The sequence below is a fragment of the Diceros bicornis genome, chromosome 24, assembly GCF_020826845.1.
Source record: "Diceros bicornis minor isolate mBicDic1 chromosome 24, mDicBic1.mat.cur, whole genome shotgun sequence".
Lineage (NCBI taxonomy): Eukaryota > Metazoa > Chordata > Mammalia > Perissodactyla > Rhinocerotidae > Diceros > Diceros bicornis.
In genome coordinates, this window is record NC_080763.1 from 36,688,834 (window position 1) to 36,713,420 (window position 24,587).

Consider the following 24,587-nt stretch of genomic DNA (forward strand, 5'->3'; position numbering starts at 1 on the left):
GATTATCAGAACATGAAACATCAGGCAAATGAAGCAGGTCTAACAAGAAAGGAAAAACCATAAACCATGTTTACACAGAGAGGGTTCCTGGCGGGGACCTGGGTCACTGAATGAATGAGCTGCAGGGGGCCACACAAAGGTATCGGGTTTGGGATGAGAATGAAGATGAGAAGATACAAACAGGTGGAGAGGAGATTCGGTTCTTGAAAGAGAAGAGGAGGAGGAGGAGGAATCTGACACTAAAAAAGTGAAAGAGAAAAAAAAAAGGATAAAGGCAAAAAAGCTTTAGAAACACAAAGAAAAAAATAAACCAGCTTTTAATATACTCACATAAGCTGCAAAGAAAATGAGGTCATGTAATACACAATCATTCCTCTACTTGACAATAGAATACAAGTGCTTTTCGAAGAAAACAAATTTGTTGTTTTTCCACTGGTTATTTAAGTGTTCTGCAACAACACCATGGAATAAAAATAACTCAGATTTACCTGGGCACGGATTCAGCAGTATGATCCACTGAAAATAATACATCTTTAATTTACAATGTCCAGGACACTCTAGAGGAAACTATTTGCTTTTCAATTGGAAAGGGTTAGAACTTGACTTTTCCTAGATTTGTTTTTTATGAGAAGCACTTATATAAAGTTTACTTGAGAATTAAGGTTTTCCTAGGTGCAGGTACTAAGGTGCAATGATATGTCACGGTCCCAGCATCATGACAACCGAGTGCTAAGCTTTCTAAGTTGGTCTATGGTTGGGCGCGCTGGCTGGGCACTTGGAAAAGGAAGCTATTACTGCCACCTCCATGTCTTACAGCTGGAGAGAGACACAGCAGTAGGGGGACCACCACAGCAACAATTATTTTCCCAGACAAAATGGACCAAACTTTCAAGTTAAAAGAATTATTTTGCTTTGGATAGGTGTCCAGTAATATCTACCAATGACTAAAGATAAATTCCCTTACCCACATCCTGTTTTGCAGGCAAAAGGAAGAAAAAAAATTTTTTTTCACCCTCTATTTAAGGAACTACCAACTTATTTCAAAGAAAAGGCAATGATTGATAGCTTCAGAGCTAAGGCTGTCACTCCATTTGATTCCTCTTTGTCGATGCTGGGACCTATTAGATGACAGAGGTGGGGGGAAGGGGAGCCAGAGATGATATTAGAAGGGAAATCAGGGTCTTGAAGGGGGGCTTTTTCAGTTTGCCACATCCATTTAATAAAACCAGCATCTACTTTATAAGCCACAGCAGATTTGGCCAATCCAAAGCTTCTAGACATGGGTTCCCCTTATGTTATTCCACAGGACTGCATATGGACAAGTTCAGAGGTGGAAAACCATATGAACCCCTTCAAAAATCAAGCACACTGAGCCTTTATAATGACCCAGATGTATAACAATGGTATTGTAATTCTATTTGTTAAAAGTTCTGTTCTGTTTGACAAATATACTGAAATTTTAAGGTGAAATATGATGTTTGGGATTTGCCTTAAAATACTCTTCAAAAACTAAGTCTGGGACAGGAGAGATGGATGAAAAAAAGAATACTAATTGTTGAAGGCTGGCAGTAGGTACATGGGGATTCATTAGATTAGTATCTCTATTTTGGTATATTTGAAAATTTTCCACAATAGAAAACAAAAAAATAAAAAGGAAACAAATTTTATTTCTGGAACACAAAAACAAGAGATCCAAGAGGGCCTGTGGCTTCATGAAGGGGTCAATCTGCACAGTGGGTGATTTGGAATTGGCAGGACTGTGACAGTGGAAGTTCACCATGGCTTTGGCCACTGTATGGCTTTGCTTGTGTCAGATGCTTGTGCCCTTTAAATTAGGGAATTTAGAAAAGCAGGGAAGCAGCGGGTGTGGCTTGGACCAATGCTATCGACAAGCTGTCACCTGCCAGGGGTGGGCTCTCTCGGACCATGGCTGGTCTCAGAGTCACTTCTGTTTTGATTTTTTTTTACCTCCGATAAGTTCCTTTTCTCTTTTTCTCTATGGCCCAGTAGCTTTCCTAAATGAGCAGTGCTGCAGTGGATATTCAAAATTAGCCAGTCTCCTTCAGCACCACATGAACTGAAAATGCAGCAAAGGGAAGGAACACGGTTGAGATCATGCCAGACAGAGAAGCCCAGAACGTGAAATCTGTGTGTCATGGAATACTATGCTGCTCTAAAGAAGAATGAGGGCATTCTCTATGATGGATATGGCAGGATCTTCAGGATATGCTGTGAAGTGGAAAAGGCCAGGTACTGAACAGTGTGTATATATAGTATACTATTTTTTTCTGTAAGGGGACATAGGAAATAATATCTATGCTTATTTGCATGAAAAAACACTGGAAGGATAAACAGAAAGCTAATAAAAATGGTTATCTTTAGGGAAAGACAAGATGGAAGCACAGGGGTGGAAGCAAAATTTCTCTATGGTGCGTTCTGAACTAGAGTTGAAACAAAATCTGTAGGCAGTTCACAAGACAGGCCATCCACAGGGGTGTACGAATAAGAATGTGCTGGCCCTCCCGGAACTTCCCCCTGAGCTGAACTATATAAAATTGGGCTTTATCAACCAAAATGGAGGCATCTTTTCCATTTTTAGATGAACCTTCCTAATTTTTAAGTCTCTTTGATTTAAATTATCATTTCAGAAAGTTTTATCCTTACTTACAACCAGTCTGCAACTGATAAGGCCTCCTAACATGGCCTTCCATTGTTCTGATTCCCTGGCCTCCTGGTTAAGTAATTGGTGGTGTGCAAACCAACAGTGTAGGTCTCTGGGGGCAGGGCTAGCAGAAGAAGTCTTGGAGGGATTCCTATGGGTATTTCAGCAACATCAATAAAATGGGCACTGGGCAGTGCCCTGGAGGCTGTGGTTTTCTCCTGTTGTTCAAGGACTCCTGCACCAGCCATCTAGACTCCGACCACCTGGGCTCCCGGGGTGAGAGAGCGAGCGGATGCATCACCACCATTAAGGAGAAAGGGGCAGCGACCCCCTGACTGTGCCACACAGACATACTTTACCTGACACTATGGCATCTGAGACTGAGGGCTCTAGGGAAAATGTCCCAAGGGGCAAAGGGGAGAACGAGAACAAGGGCCTCACTTCTTTTCTGTCACTATCTGTTGTCATGTGATGTGGCAGGAAAGTCTTGGGACCTCAGGGGAAATTAAGGTCCAAGCCAGCTGGAAGGAAAGGGGTTCTGAATTTGGTATGACTGTCCTCAGAGGATCCTTGGAAGGGGCGAAGGGGGAAGACAGCCCTGGGCAGCCACAGTATCTGTTTTGAATCAGCCAAACTTGCTGCTGGTGCGGTAGTGAGCGTCCTCTCCTCTTCTCTGCCCTGTGTCCGAGCCTCGCCTTGCAGTGGCTAGTCCTGACAGCCTGACCTGCCCTTTCCAGCAACGAAGAGGGTTAGATAGTGTCTCCAGGGGGACTGGACCCACGAGCAGAAATCTGCTGTGCCGGTCCAAGTCAGAGTCTCTGCCTAGTTTGCAGTCCACGCCCACCAAGGACTACTGATCAACTGCAGGGGGTGAGTTTCTCTGTGGCTTAGGCAGTCTGCATTTTGAGCAGTGGCTGCAGCCATGTCAAACTGTACTAATTTGCAATTCGTACTACTTCCAGTGCCCAACACTCTTTTGACCTAGAAGCCCCAGGGTTCTGGGATCAGACTTCTCAAGCCGACTTTAAAATTTGGTAAAAGGGAGCTTAGCATAGGAATGCAGTCTTCAGGCAGCTGTGAGGACTGGCTTGCGTGAGTACCACACCTGGCTCCCAGAGACTCTATCCCTTCCATCCCACCAGGGCAGAGATTTTCCAGGGGGTGGCTGTGCATGCCCAAGGGTTCCTCTCTGGCTTTCTTTGGAAGGGCTCGGCCAGGAGCTGGGACCTGGCACAAGGGCCGGAGAAGGGCATGGAGGTTCCTTTCATGAAGCCAGCCCACGAAAGACCAGGCACACCCAGCTACCAATTAAGCCTTTCACAGGCCCCTGCGGGGTAGAGGGAGAGCAACAGAACCAGGTTCCAAATGATGCTTTGGAACTACCTTTGAGGCTCAAAGTGGAGTGAATTTCTTTATATTTTGTGAGTCTGTGGAGTCCTCCAAATTGCCACTGAATAGCCAGTATTACTATTAGAATTGCTTGTTTGGAGTTTTGGAAATTGCAGAGGTATATTTACTCCTCTGTACTTAGGCAAATATGGTCATGGAAATGACAACGAGGAGTGAATATTTGCTCAGAGGCCAAGTGCTACAGGCCTCCCTGTGGGGAGAGTAGAGTCAGAAGCTCGGAACCCACCTGCCTCTCTACAGGGTCTTTTTGCTGGGTATATGTGTGTTCATATGTTCAATTGCTTAGAAATCCAAACCTTGATTTCAGCAAGGTCTCAAATCTAGAGAGAGAGGGAGAAACAGAAAAGCAGAGGGGAAGCTCGATGGGGATGGGAACAATCTAATTTTAGTTTCAAATTTCAGGCTCCAAGAGCAAGGGGAAAAATAAAAAGATTTCAAAGAGTTGTATTGGGCAAGTAATATTACTTCCTCCACCGTGAACACATACTTGAAAAAGACACTGGAGAATATGCGCCTCATTTGAGAGGTTAATCTATTTGTGTGAGGAATTTTTCCAACCCCAGTCCCTGGCAGTCTTCATCCCACACCACTCAGGGCCAGGCCCCCACATTCTCGTTGACACCATTTCATCCCCTCTGGCTTTTTATTCTCACCTGTCTCGGGATCGCTGAAGTCTGGCAAAGTAATTGTATTAAGCTGTCGTCTGTCAGCAATGGTTCTATCTAAGAGGCTGCTCCCACGTCCAGAATCACTGCAAAACACAGCTATAATGTCAGTCATTTGAAAGGTGGGCAGGGGGAAGGAAACAGAATCAACTAAAACCGACTCCTGAAATGCAGTAATACCTTCTGTGCGTTTTTGATGTTCTTCAGCACCTTTCCACTTATTACAAGCATCCTGCTTCCTGGCTCGGCCTGGGCTGGGATTCCTTTCAGTATTAAATATCACAAACATGGCATAAACGACACCCATATAGACTCTTGCTAATTTTAGCCTCTTTTGTGTCCTTATAAGATACAAAAATGAAAACTTCAAGCCAGGTTCTCCATCCACCTTATAGGGAGAACCTGATTGGCATTCTATGCTGTGAAGTCTTAGAACCCATCAAGCACATAAAGACACCATCCTGGAGCTGTCTTTATGAACGAGCGCCCTCATCAGTGCTTCTAAGACCTCACAGCACAGGAAGATCACCTGGGGCATTTCTGAAAAACACAATGCCTAGGTCCAGCTCCAGACTAAACAAATCAGAATTTCTGGGGTGGTCAACATTTTTCAAAGCTCCCCAGATGGTTCAAATGTGTAGCCGGATTCGAGAATCCCCAGCCCCTGCTTTTCAAAGGGCGATCACAGCCACGGCCCCGTTTGCATCCCTGTTTAACAGATGAGGAAGAGGAGGTGTCAGGTCACGCAATGAGCTGGTTGCCGGCAGAGCGGGAGCTACGGCCCCTGTCCAGTGCTCCAAAGCTGGAGAAGGTCGGGCCTTGCAGACAACACAGCAGGGCTTTGGCGCCAGCCTCCAGGCCAGCATTCCTACCAGCTTCCTGCCCTGATCCCCCTTCTCCAGCTTGTTCCTATAAAACAAGCTTGGTACCACTCGTTTGGCAAGTCACATGGAGGCCACATCAGGCCTAATGGGAATGAAACACAGTTAAGGGACCTTAGCTCATACAGACTCCTGTTTTGTTTTGTTTTGTTTTTATTCTAAGAAGCTCGTAAGTGAAAACAATTACATTCTCCTTTTTTCCTCTCATGATATTCCATCAAAGAAGCTCCAAAAAGAAGCATATCTGTCTCTTGAGGTTTGAGTCTCTAATGCTTTTCTTGGAATCCATTTTTTTTTTTCAATCTGGGGGCTCTGAGAGTGATTTTTTTTTTAAAGAAGTTCAAATTATACAATAAAGGGACACAATTTCCTTCCTCTATGCAGCTGTTGCTAAAAGTGGTACAAACGAGATTTGGTATGAAACTTAATATGGTTTGCAGGCTGCAATTTCCACGTCCAGTGATGTAGTTAGAGAAATCCACAGGAAACAGAAGGGAACTTGCTTCAGTACAGACTGTTTGTCAGCCTATACTTATTACATCATTGGACACATGGTTTTTGGAAATTGTTCTATTAATTATTTCCACAACTGAGAAACCATACATGTCTCTGAGCAGAAGACAACATAAAAGAAGTACATGCAAATTTTCATTAATCACATTACTGAATGAATATTTCTGGCACTGGTCTGTTCATGTATGTATTTTTAACATAAACATTACAAAAATATTCCAAAGAGTTAATTATCTTAATATTGCAATGGCTCCCCACTTAGGAGTTTTTCAGAAGATATCTGAAAATACAGTGATATTTTTCTTCACCTTGGGGAGTCCAGGACACACATTGAGGTGTTGGCATTTCGAAGGAAGGATCTGCCTGGGTTTTCGGTGGACCAAATCTGAGGAAGTGGATCAGAAACGTTTGTTTCAGCCATACTCCTCCAGGCTTCCTATCTCACCAAGGTTCAGAGCATAGGGTTGGCTGCCATGTGTGATGCTGGTCCTGAAACTCAGCTGGGGGTCTGGATTCTTATCCTACATCTGTCCCTAAAGAGCAGGTCACTTTGGGGAAGGCCACTTTCCCTGTGCCTCCGTGACTTCCCTGTCAGATGAAGACAAGGACCGTCTTCCTACATAGAACTGTGTGAGGCTGAACCAAGGTCGTGTAGATGGAGCATTCAGAAGAGTTATAACTTCCAGGCACACGTCAGGTGTCCTTATAAATACACATACCTACAAACATACATCTGGGGTTAATATGGCCAGCTAATTTCTGAAGACCACTTATTCCTAGTCTTCTGGGACAATGAGAGGTGTGGGCAAGCTGAGTTAAGGACCTCCTACTCCAAATATTAGAAACCCCAACTAAAACCAAAATCTCATCTTGTGGACCTCATCCACTGATACCGACACAGGATCTGTTCCCCCTCACCCAGCAGAGAAACTATATTTGATTACAGTCCTTAGTTTGTCTCCCATAGCTCCTTTTGAAAACAGTATATAAGCAACAATTAACTATTCCAAATGGAGATGTTTTTGTTTCTACTCTGAATGTTGTGACTGATTGAGAATTTTGCTGGATGCTTCCAGCAATTTTTAATTCTTCATTTATATGGGGCAGAGTCTTAACCAATCAAGATGTACCTTGGCTATGATCCACAGAATGTGGAAGAAGGGGCCAAGAGAGGCCTTGGCCAACCCTTGAGTCTCCTTAACTCTCCCACTCTGGCCAGTCTCTCTCATGCAAGCCTGAAAGTTGTCATCCTTCTCCCTCTAGGACACTGTCTGCCTGGGCACCTCCTGTGGACCACCCACACTCCCCTCACAGGCCAGGTACCTCACCTTTTCTCTGCCTGGCCCTTCATCTGCCAGAAGCACTTTCCAAGGAGGATGGCAGGAGGGAAGGAAAACCATTCCTGGTCAGGGGGGCCAGTAGAGGGTTTAGGGAGAGGAAACCGGAAGGAACCCCAAATCCAGGGTACCTAAACTTGGACATCCACATATGTAGATGTATATACATCCAGGTAATTTCTTTTCCCCATTAGGACTGACAATTCAGAGTAAATTGTAGTGATGGTTCAAGTTATAGCGGAAACTGGAACCTTCTCTTGGAAATGCTATTTTCCACAGCCAAACAGAGGTGAAACACAAGAGGCAAGCAGTGGTGGCCTGGGAGTCAGAACCCTGGAGTTTTTGTCACATGCAGCTTTGCCTTTTCCCAGCTTCTGAAACAGCGCCTGGCACATAACAGATACTGGATGTAAAAGCAGGGCCTTGGATAGGAAACCAGAGCGGGGCAGTTGGGAGCGGGAACTCCTGTTTTTCTCCAGGCCTCTTACGACTGGATTACAAGAGTCAAGTTCCCAACGTTCCTGAACCTCAATTTCCTCATCCGTAAAATGAGTATGACATGACGTTTGCCCATTTTATGGAACTGTTTGAAGATGAAATGAGAGCACACTTTATAAAAAGAAAAGTTCCCCCAAAATGCTGGCGACTATTAGTATGAAATGGGGTCTCTAATTTCCAACTGAGGTTAGAGCAAAAAAAATCATCCTTTTTTTAAAAATTAACTTTAAATGCTATTCGTAAGTGATTGAAATAGGACTTAGGAAGAAAAAATTTTCTTCCAATCATATGGCTACATGATGGAGATAGTCCAAGTGGCAGTGACAAGAGGGGGGAAAGAAGTGGTTAACAACAAAAAATAAAAATAAAGGAAAAGTTGGTTGTCAACTCAGAGGTAGAGGGAGCTGATGTTACACAGACCTGGGTTTGAATCACAGCTTGATTACTTGTTTAATTGGGAAAACTTGGGCAAGTTATTTAGCCTCATATAGCTTCAATTTTATTTTCTACAAAACGGAAAGAATGGTAGCTGTCTGGCAAGGCTAACGCAGGGGCTGAAGATATATAAATGGCCTAGCACACTGCTGACACAGAGCATGTACGACCATCCCTTGCCGACATGCTGTGATGTTCACTTCAGGGAGGCTGCTGGGACCTTCCGTGGGGCTCTGGTCAGAAGTCACACTGTCTGGAGTGGCCAAGTCAATATGCACAAGAACCGAGGGACCTTTATACTCTACTAAGAGACAGAAGACAAAACACGAGACAGATTTTTACCCTAAATGCAAGCGAAACTGCAGAGCTAGGGAGATAAACCCAGGCTTCTGCAATGACAAACACCTTGCCAAATGTACACTCAAGAGAGTGCCACCCACCATTTTGCTCACAGCAAGAGATGCATTCTCAGACTGCAGGTAGAACGCTCTTTGCAAGTTGTCTAAGGCTCAGTTCAGCAACCAGCTCATAGTGGGATTTTCCTTCAAGCAAAAATAAAGAGGAGGGGCCAAGCTGCAGAGAACATGAAGCTCGGGGCTCTTCTCAATTTGGCCCTGTTACTGCCCATGTCTCCCTCTGTGCCTCACCGCCTTGCTGCTCTGGAGGCCTGTGCCAGCCTCACGATGGAGTGGGGAGGGGGTGGGGGACAGTGGGAAACCCTGGCAGGTTGAGCAGAGGACCCTCCCACAACTGAGCACGTGCAGAACTAACGGCCCCTGAGCCAGGACGTCAGTGTGGACCTTCTCCAGGTAGAAACCGACCGCCTCCTGCCAAGATGCTTTCTGCTCAGGTTTTTTGTTTTTTGTTTTTAAGCAGGGATGATTCTCACACATTTGTTCATGCGAGTCTACCCTTTTCTAAAACCCTGTGTGACCTGACCGCAGACTCAAGGCTGTTGGACCCAGAGCTGCCCTTATCTGGAGAACTGCAGTGTGCTGTCCCTCGTCAAGACACAGCCCTCCTCTCTCTACGCTTCCTTCTGCCGCCAGGGTCACGTCTTACCCGACCACACTGGGCAGGATGTCTAAATTTGCACAATGGTAAGGGCTACAGGAGCAACATTTATTTATATCCCAGAGAAAATAAATACGGTTAAAAAAATAAACAGGAAGCTCCTTAATAAGGGCCTGCTCGATTACCACCCCCCTCCCTCCGGGCTCGCAGAGGAGCGGCAGGAGCAGTTCTGTGGAACTGATGGGTCCTCCTCCACACCCCCACCTCATCCAGACTCTGCCTGGAGCCCGGGTTCCTCCCTGCTCTGGCCCTGAAAGATCCTTCAGGAAAAGGAGGAAGTATGGACACAGCCCAGGCATTTGGTTAAGTATTTTTAAAAAGCTTTCCAATTCCGCTATTTTTTTCTCCTCACATTCAATATTCTTGGTTGCTAAGTGGGAGGAAATGTGGGGAGGTGGGAGAGGTGTGGAGAACTGAGGGAGAGTTGGCAATGTGAAAGCTGAGGGATTTATTTTCTCATTTCTAAAGGGGGTACAGGCAAAGGGATGTGCTCCAATACGGAAGCAGCCAGCCTGGGGAGTATCTCCTGTGAGCTGGGCTTGTGGCAAAGACTCCCCCCCAAATCCTGCTGCTTCTGATAGGCCAGGAGTGGGGGGCTTTTCTGGAACATAAATATGGGCATTTTCTATTTCTGCTGACAGCCTTAGAAAAGTAGAATTTTTTAAAAATTAAAATGATCTTTATTTATTTTCAGAACATACCCACAAAAGGGAAGAGGCCAGTGTCATGGTTATCTTTTCATCAAGAGGAAGGTGGGAGCACCGGGCACAGTAATGTGCCACTGGCTATGGTCATGAAGGGGACTCTCTCTAATTCTTTTGACTCCAGCTCTGCAAGGCCTTGCATGGAGGCCTGGTGGGCGCGGGACTGGACAGCGGGCTGGCTTTCTAGTCTGAGCTCCCTCCCTTCTAGCTGCACTGCCCACGCAGCCTATGGTCACGAGTCTGTCTAACATCAGTTCACAGGGACCCATCCCCTTAACAGAGCCTTGATTTTGAACATTTTTTTTTAACCGCAGAAACTTTTGTAAAACAAAATCTCACACGGGACCCCACCTGCACTCTGCTGCTTCCCTAACGTCCATCCCACCTTTCCTCTCCCCAGGCCATTAGCCACTTGCCTACCTCCTGGTGGGCTGGACTGGGCAAGCCACACCCTTAGTACACATTTACAATTTGAGTTACACATTTTTAGGCTCCTGACTTTTAAGAGCATAATGTGGGCTTATCCATACATCTTGCTATGAACTTGAAAAATATTCTGAGTATATGAGATGTTGTTCAAATTCACTTGAATCACTAGGTCCCTTTTCATTAAATTACTTCTTTCATAGGGCAGGACACACTTAGCAATCTAAACATAGACCAGGAAAAATTGCCCAAGACTTGAAAATGGGCACAAGAGGTTATCGGGTATCTTTCAGGGGCATGAGGGTGTTGACTAGTGGACCTTCCCCAGATTATCTGCCTCCTCAGTGTGGCACCTTTGACTAGGCCATTTTACAGCTCTGCAGGGCAGAGTTAACCTGTAGAAAACTGATAGGAAGGCAAATGAATTTTGTCTGGTCGAGATACAGTCAATTTCCACCCTGTAGAAAAGACGACCCCAAACAATATATTTCACTGTCCTATAAGATATTGTTTTTGCAAATTCATTTCAGCATATCTATTTTTCAAATACTTCTTTGAACAGGTCTTAACATGTTACTGGTTCCCTCATTAGTTAATGAGGTAAATAAAATCTTTGATACGTGTTTATTTTATATTTGTTTGAGTCATGATTTTACCTTTTTGAAAATTATACTTTATCATGCCAACAGGGATTTCCACTCTCCTTAGTAGAAGGCGGCCTGTTGTCTATGCAGGTCTTTTAAATCTCACTGTAAGAACCCCTGCTGGAATATACAATTGACTAGTCTATCCATAAATCACTAGGAAGATGATAAGACTTGTCAAAGGAGTTCAGTAAATGGCTGGGTGAGAGAAATCAGAGACCAACTGTGAATTGAGCCTTGTTGGTCACTGTGGCAGCAAAAGCAAAAGAAACCCACAGAAAAGAGTTGGAGGCTTCGTCAGCCATGGGGAGAAAATCCCCTTAGAAATGGAGTGTGTGAGGCTCCGCCGCCATTATCTGCTGCTCGTGGGGACCTGGAGTTGACGCCTGCTAAATGCCGACCAGAGATGGCACTGATAGGCAGGGGCCCATGCAAAAACCACACAAAACAGGCACTGCTGGCCTCTTACCTGGGATTGGTCAGGTTGTAGCAGGATTTCCATATTTGCAGCATGTGCTTACAGGTGAGGAGCGCCTCGTCAGGGCCCCGGCAGAGTGACTCCAGCTTCACCTTGGAGAACAGTAGTCTATGGCGGGGGGACAGGGAGAAAACAACACTCCTCAAGACAGAGTCCCCACCATAACAAAACCAAGTGGCCTGGCTCAGACCCGGAAGCTGCTGGACTCATTCTAGAATGGGGTGTCCAAAGGCTGACCCAAGGCAAGCAGTGGCATCAGGGCCCAGGATTTCAGAACTCCCAGCTCAATATGTGGCTTTGCATAAGTCACCACTAAGGCAAATGCAGGCACAACATGACCATTTGTGGTCAGGTTAAAAGCATCAGAGTGACTAATTTTATTCAGAACACAGAGATTTTGCTTTTAGAACAAAACCAACTTGCAAAACTTTAAAAATTTGTGAAAAGCGAATCTTGATTTATTTACAAAATTACATGAGATGTGACTCAGGTGATATAAGTATCTACAAAAAACCTTCCACAATGATCCTCATCACGTGAAAGTGAATAAATCTCGTACGCTTTGAAAAGCCTGAACTGAAGGTACACAATGAATCTGGCTAAGGTCCACTCCTCTTTGATCTTCCCCAGCCCTGCTGTTCAGGGGCTTCACCAGCTCACTCCATAATCACCAACTATCTCTTCTCTATTTTTGTCACCAACAATGGCTTCACCCTCCATCCAGACCTTCTGAATATAAGCTTAGATCCTTGTCTCTTGGCATCTCAGAGTTATCCCACTCCCAAATTCTACTTGAGTCTCCCTGTAGACATCAGCTCTCTTGGTCCCTGGGCTCATCACTACTCTCCTTATGAAAGCCTCAGCATGAGCCCAGATACCTTCCCAATGGTCTTTCTGTCCCTGACTTGCCCGGCTCCAAGAAATTATAAAGATCTCCAAAAATCATTTTCATTCCCAGCTCAAGAAACTACCATGATTCAATACTGTCTGTAATAATAAGTCAAAATTCTTTATCAAGTCCCTTAACACTCCGCCCACTGGCTACTCGTATTTCACCATCCCATTCTGTGCCATTTACTCCTACCAATATCATTCATTGGCCAAAGACTATGTTTCTTTCATAACTCTATGAAAATATATGCCATGTTCTCCATATTAATCTCCACTAATCCATGTCCCTTCTTAATTCTTCCTAAATTTAGCTAAAACCCCACCTCATCAGATAAGTCTTCCATTGATACCACTTTTACACCTTTATCTTCTCTATTCAGTATGTATCATATTGGCTGGTGTTTGTGTCAATAATGACAATAAAAAGAAACAAAAGAAAGGGGGAGAGCTCCTGTTTATTCAAGGCCTCCTATGTGCCAGGCTCTGTGTTTGGCACTTTACAACAATTCCAATGTCATCTTCCAGTGTCGTGTAATAACCCTTATCAGTAGGTGAATAGTAGGTTCTTCAATAAAAGAACTCCAACCTCTCTCTCTCTGGCCTCACTTCCACAGAGCCTAGAATTATGCTCTGAAGTCAAAGGGCCTTAAATCAGCATTTGCTCACTGACTACTTTCTCTATAAACCACAGAAGATAAGGAAATATGTTTCTAGCTATGTAAGTTAGATGTATAGGAGAATTCCTCAACCACGCATGCTGTAATGGCCTCATTCGAAGGCACTCTGGAGGAGGAAAGTCTCTTTTTCCTCTGGAGTAGATGGGATGAGGGTGGTCCTAACCTGTCAGTGCTCAAGCTCAGGAACGGGTTAGCACCAACCACCCCCTCTAAATGGAACAAAGGATGCCTAAGGGGGTGCTGGTGGCTCCCAGAGGGCTCAGGTCTGCAGCCTTCTCAAGCCTGGGTTTGCAGAAGCCCAGGATAATGGGGCAACGGGCCAGGTAACAAGAGGATGCAGCCCCTGATCCATAAGCAGGGGGGCATAAAGAGTGAGACCAGACATGAAAACAGGGGTCAGCTTCTGCTAAAAGACATCTCAAGAAGTTGAAATTCCCTGAGGCCTTTCCAGGATCACCTACAAGGAATCGCAGCCACTCAGGGTGTCTTGAGACATTTTTAAGGAGCTAGAAGCGAACTCCTGCTGATGTCTTCATGAGTCCAGAAGGCAGTAGGACTGCTTTTCCACTAGAATCTCCCCCCAAACTTGGGTCAACTGGGAGATGTGTTATAAAGGAAGCAGAAGCTGCCAAATGGTCACCTGTCAGCACTTGGTGGAGACCTATTCGGAGGCCAGAGACCTTCCTGGATGAGGGCTGGTTCTAAGCCATTTTGGCCAAGGGAGACCCCACCTACGACCATGGTGATACCCTCTGGAAGGTACACTGAGTTCCTCTGGCTTAGCCAAGCTTAGAGCTGGCTTGCCCCGGGGAGAGCCGTGAGATGGTGGGGAAGGTTTCCCTGCATGGCAGGCAGCAGCAGGGCCCTAAGAGCAATTATCCACGATTCCTTTAACTGTACCCAAAGTACAAAACGCCAGAGCTCCTCTCTAAACCTCAGCTTGGGAGAGCAGTTCTGTGCAAGGCTTCTTGGCTGGAAAAAGAACTTCTAATTAACATGAAATAACAGCTTTCAAACACTTGACTCAGGATATGGAGTTGAAAAGGTGTGGGCTGATTTAAGAGAACCAGACAGGAAGAACAATAGTAGAATTGCTGAGCACAAATGATAGAAAAGGCACCTGCAAGTGAAGCAAGAGGAACAGCATGAAAGAGAAACTGGCAGAGAAAAGGAGCCAGAAACACAGGCAGGAGAGAGAGAGCAGGGCCTCTCAGCCACCGCCAGGTGCTTCCAACACAGCGGGCAGGCAGCCCTGCCAAGCCCAATTCTGATACCCCCTCGAACGCCCAGGTAGAAGCAGGAGAGAGGCATTGCCTCAAAGACACTGTGCTCCTTCTCACCATGCCCCACATCTCACTTGTTCATAAGGCAGAGAACAATACCGAAAACAGAACGAGTGATAACTTGTCATCATATTTGCCAAACCCCGCTTGCACTTTTCAAGACTGTTCGAAAATATCTGGCCGGGTGTACGTTACATTAGCACAGAAATGAAGGGTACACAAACATGATTAGCATTAATTTGCTGCAGTTGATGTCTAAAGATATTATAGATTCAATCTACTGGGGAAATCCTTAGGCAAAAAAACAAGTTATGAGAAAACCTGGGACAAACCAGCATTGACTGCATTTAAGTACGCGGAACTGTCAACCTGACAGAGAGGGCAGAAGAGACTGCCGGGCCACGTTACCCAAGTCCACCCAAGAATTAAGGAAGATGTCTCTCTAAGCATAGTAAGAAGTCACATGCTGGGAAAACAGTCTATTCCTATCCCATACACCTGGCTCAAAGTTCATTAACCTAATTTAAAAAATTTTTGTTCAGACTCACTGAAAACTTACAGGAAATTACTGAAGAATAGAAGAAGAACCTTGCTAAAGTATCAATCTGACTACATTACTGATAGCCCAAATCTAGCTTCTCATACAATGCCTTTCATGACCTGCCCACATGCTTAGCTTCGGTATGCCCACTGCCCATCACATACATCCCCCATTCTAGCCATGATCCACGTCTTCCATATGTCACTCTCTTTCATGCCCTTGGGTCTTCGCACATGCTGTTTCTTCTGTCTGGAATGCCTTTTCTATCCATTTCTGCTTTGTAGGCATTTACTCGTCTTTCAAGGTTCAGGTCAAATAGCACCCCCTCACTAAAGCCAGCCTTTAATAGGAGCTAACTCTCATGCAATTCCAGAAAACACAAGAGCTCTCAACTGTGGAATCATAAGCTACAAGCCAGGAAACTTCTGCTTTCAAACAAATGAAATAATAACAATAACAACAGTAGCTGCCATATACTTTAAATATTTAATCACTAATTCTTACAATGACCCTGCAAGTTAGGTTGAGAGGTAAGTAATTTGCCCAAGTTCACATTGCCAATCACTGGTAGAACAGAAATCTGAACCCAAATCCATCTGACTCCAAAGTACTAAACATGAAACAGAGGAGAATGACTTAAAATCTTCTAACCACACTACTGACACTAATGAAGATATATAGAATTTTCTATTCCATCGCCAAATATTTAAAACCCTAAAATGTGCAAAGATCTGTGTTAGATATTGTGTGGAATAAAAAGTGGTATGAAATATAGTCCCTTGTTCTCAAAGACCTCAAAGACCAATCAGAAGATCTGACCACGAATATTCAACAGGACTTTCATAGGGGACAGCGGACGGCCCTGAAACTTCAGTAGAGTGGCAGGGAAACAGGAGTTTGGGTTCTGGGGTGTTGTTCCTGGGATACATCATACATGGATCTTCAAAAAATGATCACATTTGCTGGTGCTTTTTGTGACTTGCCTCTTTCACCCAAAAGTCAGGCACGTAGAAAATTCTAGTCATTTGAAGGATCCAGTTAATCAAGGTTTTACTTTTTATGAAAACTAATAGAAACAATATTTTACCCTATTTTTGAATTTTTTAAGAATCCCAAGATAACTCTTGAAATAATAACTATGTTTAGCTTAGTGTAGAGCTTAGAAAGAAGACATGACACCCCTGTAAAGCTCTGGAGCATGTGGCATTGTGACTTTTCATTGGGCACCTTAGGGAATGTATCAAAGTGGCATTTTATCAGGGCCAGGTTTAACGTCTAATGATTATCCCCAGGAAGACTTTCTTGACTCCCTGGAAATCACCCCAACCACTAGACATTTATCTCTCATACCTCACTCTAGCTTAGGTGTATCCTGGGCCCCAGCCTCATGAGTACCAGACTCCAGACACCATGCCTTGAGCTCATCGCAGACCCTCACATCTCCCTGCCTTTGCTCTGCTTGCCTGGAAGTCCTCTCCTCAGCATCCCTCCCACCCCCAACTGTGAAAATCTCACTGTCTGACATCTTCCATGACCCCATCCTCAGGCAGAATCTATCTTTTTCCTCAACTCACATGTATAAAATATTTTTTGTAATCTGTTTATTCATCCCATATTTGTATAGTTGACTACCTATACATCAATGTGCCTGACAATGAATTTGAATTTGCTCATCCTTTGATCAATCATTTTAAAAGTACCTATTATGCCCCTGAGGCTACAAAGGGAGTAAGACATGGTATCTTCTCCCACAAAGCTCACAGTCTAGTGTTATATACACATATGGACAAAATTCTTTGGCAGCACAAAAGGAAGGTGAGAGATTCTGCCTGGGGGTCACAGAAGACAACAGAGTTCTTCACAGTTGGGGTGGGAGGGATGCTGGGGAGGGGCCTTCCAGGCAGGCAGAAGGAACACCTGGAGCATAGACAAGGAGGTGTGAGCATCCACAATGAGCTCAAGGAGTGGTGTCTGGAATCTAGGATATAAGGCTGGGGCCTGAGATAAAGCTAAAAGAGTAGATATTTCTAAATTCTGAAATCTAATATGACTTACTGAAGCTTTCTGATGAAGAACTCTCAATGAAAATAAATTAGAAAAGTTCCGAGAAATACTAAAGTAATAATTCCCTTCAATCTTATTTGGCAGTATAAAAAAATGCACTTAAGTGCAACAAGGAGGAAACATTCACATTAATACACAAAACTCTCACTAATTAGCTTGAATAATGTTGCATTCAAGGCAGCTGATTCAGAAATAAAATCACGGGAACCTTGAACATTTGGTATTTTGTACTGATCTGTGTTTGTGTGCTCCTGGGCTCAGCATGCCAGGGACCTGCTCTTTGTTTATCTGCTGAATGTAGGCAGGGATGCAAAACAGCTGTGCAGGAAAGCACATGTTATCTGTCCAAGGCGGGCAATGGCCATGGGGGCCTTGAATGCTGTCCCCATCTCTTGCTTCCAGGGAGTCTGAGCTGAGATCTGGAGTGGGGCTGGCTGTCAAACGCCCAAAGGAAAGCGAGCATCTGTTACCAGGTAAAAGAAATAATAGATTAGCACAAGGCGGGGGAGGCAAGTATGTTGAAATAAAATTTTAAATTGAGAAGATGGTTTGGCAGCCACAGATCAGAATGGTAAGATAAATCAAAAGAGATGTACCAAAAGCATGTGGTGACTAGGAGAACAGAGATGGAAATTTGAAGCCAGATGAGTCAGCTGGGAACAAAGTCTGAAAGGACTGAGCCCATGTGCAGCCCATCGCTGCTCAGGGAGAGGAATGTCACCAGATCCATCTAACCAACCCCTCAGAAAGCAGGGTTGCTTTCATGAAGGAAATCTATCTCAATACATTGTTAGCAACATCTCTGACGGCCTACTGTGTGCTGGTCTTGGAGCCTTTGCTCCCCTGGCTGAGTTTCCAAAGCTGTCCAATCCCAGAAGGTGGTATTTGCCGCAAAAAGCAGCCTTTGATCCTGGGCTGAGTCACTGTGGCTGAAAGTCAATACCATGACCGGCCTGTGAGCTGTCTGGCCTGAAGTAGTTCAACTGGGCCCGATCACCATCAGATGAGCCAATGATGCTGGGTTTACAGCTGTGCAGGCCCCAGAGCTGAGACCTCAAAATGGCTTTGAGGCTGCTCTGAGAACAGCTGGAAGGAATGGGAGTTGTGGAACCACTTCGTGTGACTGCTCCTCTCACTAAATAACAAATACTGCTTGGGGTCTCACCAATGATGCATGTCCAATAAATGTCACCTGAATGAATGATCTTACCTACCCAACTGTTACACAGGAAATATACAATTTCTTTGATCATCTAGTTTACTAGTTTAATTGCTGCACTGACATACTGTTCATCAGCTCATTAGAAAAAATATAGATTTTTCCAGTTAATCCAAAGTTGGAAAAGGCCTTGAGAGGTCCTATAAGGCTTTGCTACTCAGTGTGGTCTGGGGCAGGCAGCCTCAGCATCCCCTGGGATCTTGTGAGAAAGGCAGAATATCCACCCACTCTAGACCCAATGGATCAGAATCTTCCTGTAACAAGATTCCCAAGGTGATTCATGTGCAAATTTAAGTTCAAGAAGCACCACTCTAGTTCATAACTCTCCATCCTAACCTTCAGTGGTCTGGTTTTTTTTTTAAAGACCTACAAGGAAAAGAGTTCCCATAGTCCCTACGCTTAGGAAATTCTACTCATGTTTATTTCATCCCTATAAGAATTTTGGGAGTATTTTGTTCTTAAATTCAGTGGGAATTCTGATCAACCAATTACATTAAGCTTACAAATGAAGGCACACCCACCCATGGTCTTGAACAGAATGCCTCCCTTCCTTCTGGATGGCTTCCTGATGACTGTGCTATAACCTCGTCCAGGTCCTCCCTGAGTGTCTCCAGTGAGGGTCAGTTACCAACCCCAGGGCACCATTCACACTGTCACCCGCATAAGGGGCACCTCCTGAGACTGCAGAGCACTGAGTAGTCATCCACCCTTGTTGTGGGTCCTCTTCAGGGATCAAAAACTCAAATGTCTCCCAGAACCAGGCAAGTAAATAAGAGCCAGGCTCAAGATATCAGCCTGCCTACACTAAAGGTAATTAAATCTAAACATTTTTGAAAGGTGCACTGACCTAATGGAACTCTACTAGCAGACGACAGCTCACAGGCTTCCAGATGGAAACCCCTAGTCTACAAGCTTTTCAGGGATCAAATCCGAGTACCTGGTTTCCTTTACAGAACCCAAAAGCACCCGCTGACTCCTGGTCAGTTTGCTAACAGAACCACCAAAGGAGGGTTTGAAGAGTATGGCTCTTATAAGTGCATCTCCTCTAGGAATAAAGCCCTGTCGAGTAACTGACCCAGGTGGCTCACTGGCAAATTTCTGTGTGAGAATTTTTAACCACTGGAGAAGTTCTAGAAATCTGACCACTTTTAAGGCCTATGGTTGCCCGAGAAGGAGACGCCGAACAACGTGCCAGCACGTCTGGGGAGGTCATTCGGCATTTCTGCCACGCTGGCCTTGCTGTCACTGTGAGCGTTTTCCCAGTCCAGGCACCCAGAACTGCTGGTTCCTGGGAAAATCGACACTACGTCTATTAAGCAAAACTAAGTGTCAGGAGCAGACGTCTCGCTCGACAGAACTCAGCGGCCTCTCAGCCTCAGCTGGGAGGCTGCTCGTGAGTGGCGGGTGCTGGGGACAGTCCACAGCCGTCTCTGAGGATTCGCCTGCGCCTCTTGGTTTCCTAATCCTGCCTCCTCTTCATAACAGGCAGGAACTCCTGTTAGATCCCATATCAGTTACATTTTGCTTCTCATTTCAGTCAAAGTGTCAACAATCTGGAATACTCCCCCATCCTTCTAGCGGTATTTTTAGAACAAACAAACAACTGACATATTTAGCTGGAATAAATCACCTCAAGAAACCCCAGTTGGGCTCATTTTTTGCTCCTGATTCAGCTATTAATCTCAACTCCTATTCGTGTCCTGGAGCCAGCACCTAAGCCAGAAATGATCTGGACAGCTTGAACTAAAAACACCTCTGGAATCACACCGTCTGTGTTTCGAAGACCTCCTCTACTGCCTGAGTTTGATATCTTTATGAAGGGAGCCATTTCCTTAGTGCGATCCACAAGGCAAGAGAGAATCCACATGAAGTTGGGACAGCTTCCTGAGTGCTATCTGACCGGGCGGTGCTAGGGGCTGCGAGGTGCAAAGCAAATAGGAGGTAGGGAACCTGCCCTCTGGTTTGGTAAGTGAGCTGGTGAGCAAGTGCCTTTGGCACAGTGAGCCGTCTGGTAAGGAAATGTGCGAACAGGAAATATTTGGAAGCAAGTCTTCCCATGGAACAATTCAGGCTCTCAAAAGAAATACTCTATTCTCTCTGAACCACAAAGCCATTTGTCATTTCTAAAGTGGGGGAGGGGGTGACCTGCTGCTCCCCAAAGGCCATCTCTCTGGAGAATTCCCTGTCTTCATTTCTGACTCGGCTCCCATGGCCCTGATTCCCCCACATTCCCAAGTCTGAGGATGGGAGTGCAAGTGAAGAAATAAGACATCTGGGCCCATTTCAGTGGACAACAGCAGATGTCAAAAGAATGGGAATCCTACAATCACCTTAGCCTAGAAGGGAAAGGGCCCAGGCCAGATGTGACATGGACTCAAAGGAACCCATGAAGTTCTGTAATATGGAAATGGCTCCCTCCACTCAAAGTCAGGAAAGGAGCCAGAAAGGAAGAAGCCCGGCAGGGTGCTGGGAAACTGAACCAGCTCTTTGGGACCAGAGGTGGACAACGCATCTCTCTGGGATCATCTGGATGCCGAATGGGACCAGGAGTCTTTGCATCAGAAACCTGCTCCTGTGAATCCTGGCCTGTTTTCCATTTCCCACATTCTCTGTCTATCCCTCCTGTGGGTTCGCATGTAGTACGTCGGGAAGGGTCTTGTTTTGTTTTGCTTGGCTTGTTTCAGTGCTGCCAAGGGAGATCAAAGGCAGGACCTTTGTTGATGGGAGCTGGAGCTTTAACAGGGAGCCCAGCTCCCTGATGGTGCGGCGGTGGTGGCCGCACTCACCATCTTTGTTTCTTCTGGGGCACTGGGCACACTCCAAAGTAATTCTCCTCCACATCGAGCTGTGAGCCGCGCGAAGGCAGGGACGGTGCTTTCCTCAGCCTTGGCTCTCCTGAGCCTGGCACACACTTGGCAGAAAACGGGGGCTCTCTAACCATGAACTGGGGGAGATGTTCAAAGGGCAGTGAATCTGATCATCTGTAGGTGGATTATCGATTCCCACTAGCTGTTTTCAGCTCAGGATTCCCACGAGAATACTTGGGGGATAAATTTGGAACTTCTCTTCTTTGTCTTCTTTGCTCTCAGGTGTTTTTGTTTTGTTTTGTTCTTAAATAGTAAACTTTCATTACCTTAAAACGCAAAAGACTGTCACAAATGAGCTGACATTCAACTGTATTTGGACTGTTCAATGTGTTTTTCACAGTTGGCTGGGTAACTAGCAGGTGCTCTATATGACTCATTTGCAGTAAGTAGACCATCAATTTATCATATAGTGAAAATTGGCAGTCAAAACCAAAATGGACCATAGAAGAAACACAGGTGGACATGCTTGGGCTATGAACTAAGGCTGCCACGCTACTCAGCAGGGTCATTAATTTCAACTATTCATTGCACAAACATGTATTAATGTTTGCAGCATACCAAGCACTGGGCTAGGTGCTGGGGATCCAGAGGTTTCCAGGAAACACCCTGCGTGAAATCTGAAGACGATACTCCATACTTTGAATTGTTGAACAAGATATCTAGGAGAACTTGAGATCTTGTAAAGAAAAGCACTAAAATAAATAAACCTTCTGTATGCCACCTTGGGGATGGATGGCTTTGGTGTGGCTGCCCCAGCCTGGCCTTTTCTGAGGAGCTCCCTTCCCTGGCTGACAGGGAGATCGGCATGCCCTGAAGGCTTTCTCTCCAGCATACTCAGAAATAACCAGGAAAGGGGGAACTCTCTGGAAAAGAAGCAGGATACTCTTGTGAGGACTTTATTTTGGGGGACAAACAGCCACACGCAAGCCTAGTGCTGGTCAAGTGGAAATGGGGAGAGGAGTTCAGGCCACCACAACTCCCCATCTGAGGACAAGATGCTCCTAGCCCTGGAGAAAGGAGGGCCCACTCATAAACAAATCTGGCTTCAAGTACATGTCTCCTCCATTTTCTCTTTTCCAGTTCTTCTACCCTGGCCTCATAAACCCAATTTTCAGTTTCTGAGGCATTTTTCATTGCCTTTTGGGGATTCTGTCTCTCTTGACAAGCATCTACATTACTGAAGGCAACAACACAGACCCAAAACCTCACAGAAAGATTATAAATGGCTGGTATGGCGGGAGGCTCTTCCCTGCTTCAGTAAGTCCCTCCCAGAGGAACAGTGGCTTTGTGATCCAGAGCCACAGAGAGAATTCAAGGGCAGAAGAGCTCCCAGCCATCTAATCTCAAACTTTCAAGAATGCTGGAAACCCTCCTACCCCCACACGTCAATAAGGAGAGGTCAGAAAGTTGATTTTTTAAAAAATTGTGGTAAAATATACATAACATAAAATTTACCATTTTTAAGTATACAGTTCAGTGGTATGAAGTACATTCACATTGTTGGCAACCATCACCACCATCCATCTCCAGAACTTTTTTCATCTTGCAAAACTGAAACTCTGTACCCATTAAACCATAACTCCTCACTCCCTCCTCCGCCCAGCCCTTGGCAACCGCCATTCTCCTTTCTGTCTCTGATTTTAACTAGTCTAGAAACCTCATATACATATAGTAATTGTCTTTTTGTGACTGGTTTGTTTCACTTAGCATAATGTCCTCAAGGTTCATCCATGTGGTAGCAATGTGTCAGAATTTCCTTCCTTTTAAGGCTGAATAATATTCCATTGTATGTATAGACCACATTTTGCTTATCCATTTGTTCAAATGGACACTCGGGTTGCTTCCACCTTTTGGCTATTATGAATAACACTGCTATGAACACAAGTGTATAATATTTGTTTGAGTTCCTGCTTTCAGTTCTTTTGAATATTTACCCAGCAGTGGATTTGCTGGATCATATGATAGTTCTATTTTTAATTTTTTGACCAATTGCCATACACTGTTTTCCATAGTGGCTGCACCATTTTACATTCCCACCAGCAGAGCATAAGGGTTCCAGTTTCTCCACATCCTCACCAACGCTTGTTACTTTCTGTTTTTTCTTTTAAGAGCCATCCTAATGGGTATGATGTGGTATCTCACTGTGGTTTTAATCATCCCTAATGATTAGTGATGCTAAGAATATTTTCATGTGCTTATTGGCCATTTGAATACGTACTTTGGAGAAATGTCTATTCAAGTCCTTTGCCCATTTTTTATTCAGGTTGTTTTTTGTTGTGGAGAGTTAATTTTAAATAAGGTACCACACCACTGAATCCACTCTACTTTGATCCGTGGTGTCTTTCAGGCTGCCACCCACTCTCCTTTGCCCAAAGATCCCCTCCCCAACTTGTATCCAAGGGACAGGCATCCCTGGGCTGGTGATGTTGCCCTCCTCCCTCCCAGACATCTTGCAGGTATCCATGGATCATTTTTCTAATTTAATGAGATGAACACCCTCTTTCCTTGTGGCCCAACTTTCTATCAAATGCAAATTTCATGGGCATGTTCATTACTCCATCACTCAGCTCAGGCCTAAAAATATCCCATAACATCTGGCCTCTCAGTAATCACTACATCAAAACATTACTCAGTATGACATTTCAACTTAAATTGAGTTTCTCTGAGAGTGTGTGTGTGAGACAGAGTGAGAAAGAGACACAGTCTTACTTGCCAACTAATGATTTTTTTTAAACCAGATATATACTCCAATCAAGAAAAGAATGATCCTTATTGTGTTTTCTAGTTTATTGAAGAGATTAACAGGGAAGACAGCATAAAAATCCTGCTCATCTGGATTGTTAATTCTAAGCATAGACTTTTTCTTGTTCGTGGCAGCATCCCCAACACATTGTATGGCAACTGGAATGTGGTAGGAACTCAATGCTTCCAAGGCAGTGCTTAAGAGCACAGATGTCGAGGCCAGGCTGCCTGGGTTCAAATCATGGCTCTGCCACTTACAAGGTGCATAATCTTGGACAAATTACTTAACTTCTCTGTGCCTCAGTTTCCTTATCTGTAAAATGGGGATGGTAATACTACCTACCTTTGACGATTCTCATGATGATTAAATTAGTTTAAAATGCGTAAAGTGCTGATAAGAGTTGCCTGCCACAAAGTAGTGTATAAATGCCAGTCGTTATTTTTGCTAGATGAGTGACTGAATGAAGGAACATTATATATGTTCACTTCTTTCCATAAAGTCAGTTCCCATAGGTACAAAAAGAAATGTGATTGTCTGACAAAATCTGCTTTCACGTGTACAAGAGCAGAAGACCA

The 24,587-nt window shown here is 44.7% G+C and overlaps 1 protein-coding gene across 5 annotated transcripts in view; it reads right to left on the reverse strand.

Annotated features, from left to right (window-relative positions):
• Window positions 1-24,587, reverse strand: part of TTC7B (tetratricopeptide repeat domain 7B) — a 253,328-nt gene that overhangs the window by 57,792 nt on the left and 170,949 nt on the right. For 4 of the 5 annotated variants that reach the window (XM_058567542.1, XM_058567543.1, XM_058567544.1 and 1 more), the window contains exons 16-17: window positions 11,719-11,835; window positions 4,726-4,823 (exon numbers count right to left, since the gene is read on the reverse strand). In XM_058567542.1, coding sequence (XP_058423525.1) covers window positions 4,726-4,823; window positions 11,719-11,835 — 215 coding nt within the window. Of the gene's footprint in view, window positions 1-74; window positions 240-4,725; window positions 4,824-11,718; window positions 11,836-24,587 lie in introns of all 5 variants that reach the window. The other variant, XM_058567546.1, reaches the window with a different exon arrangement.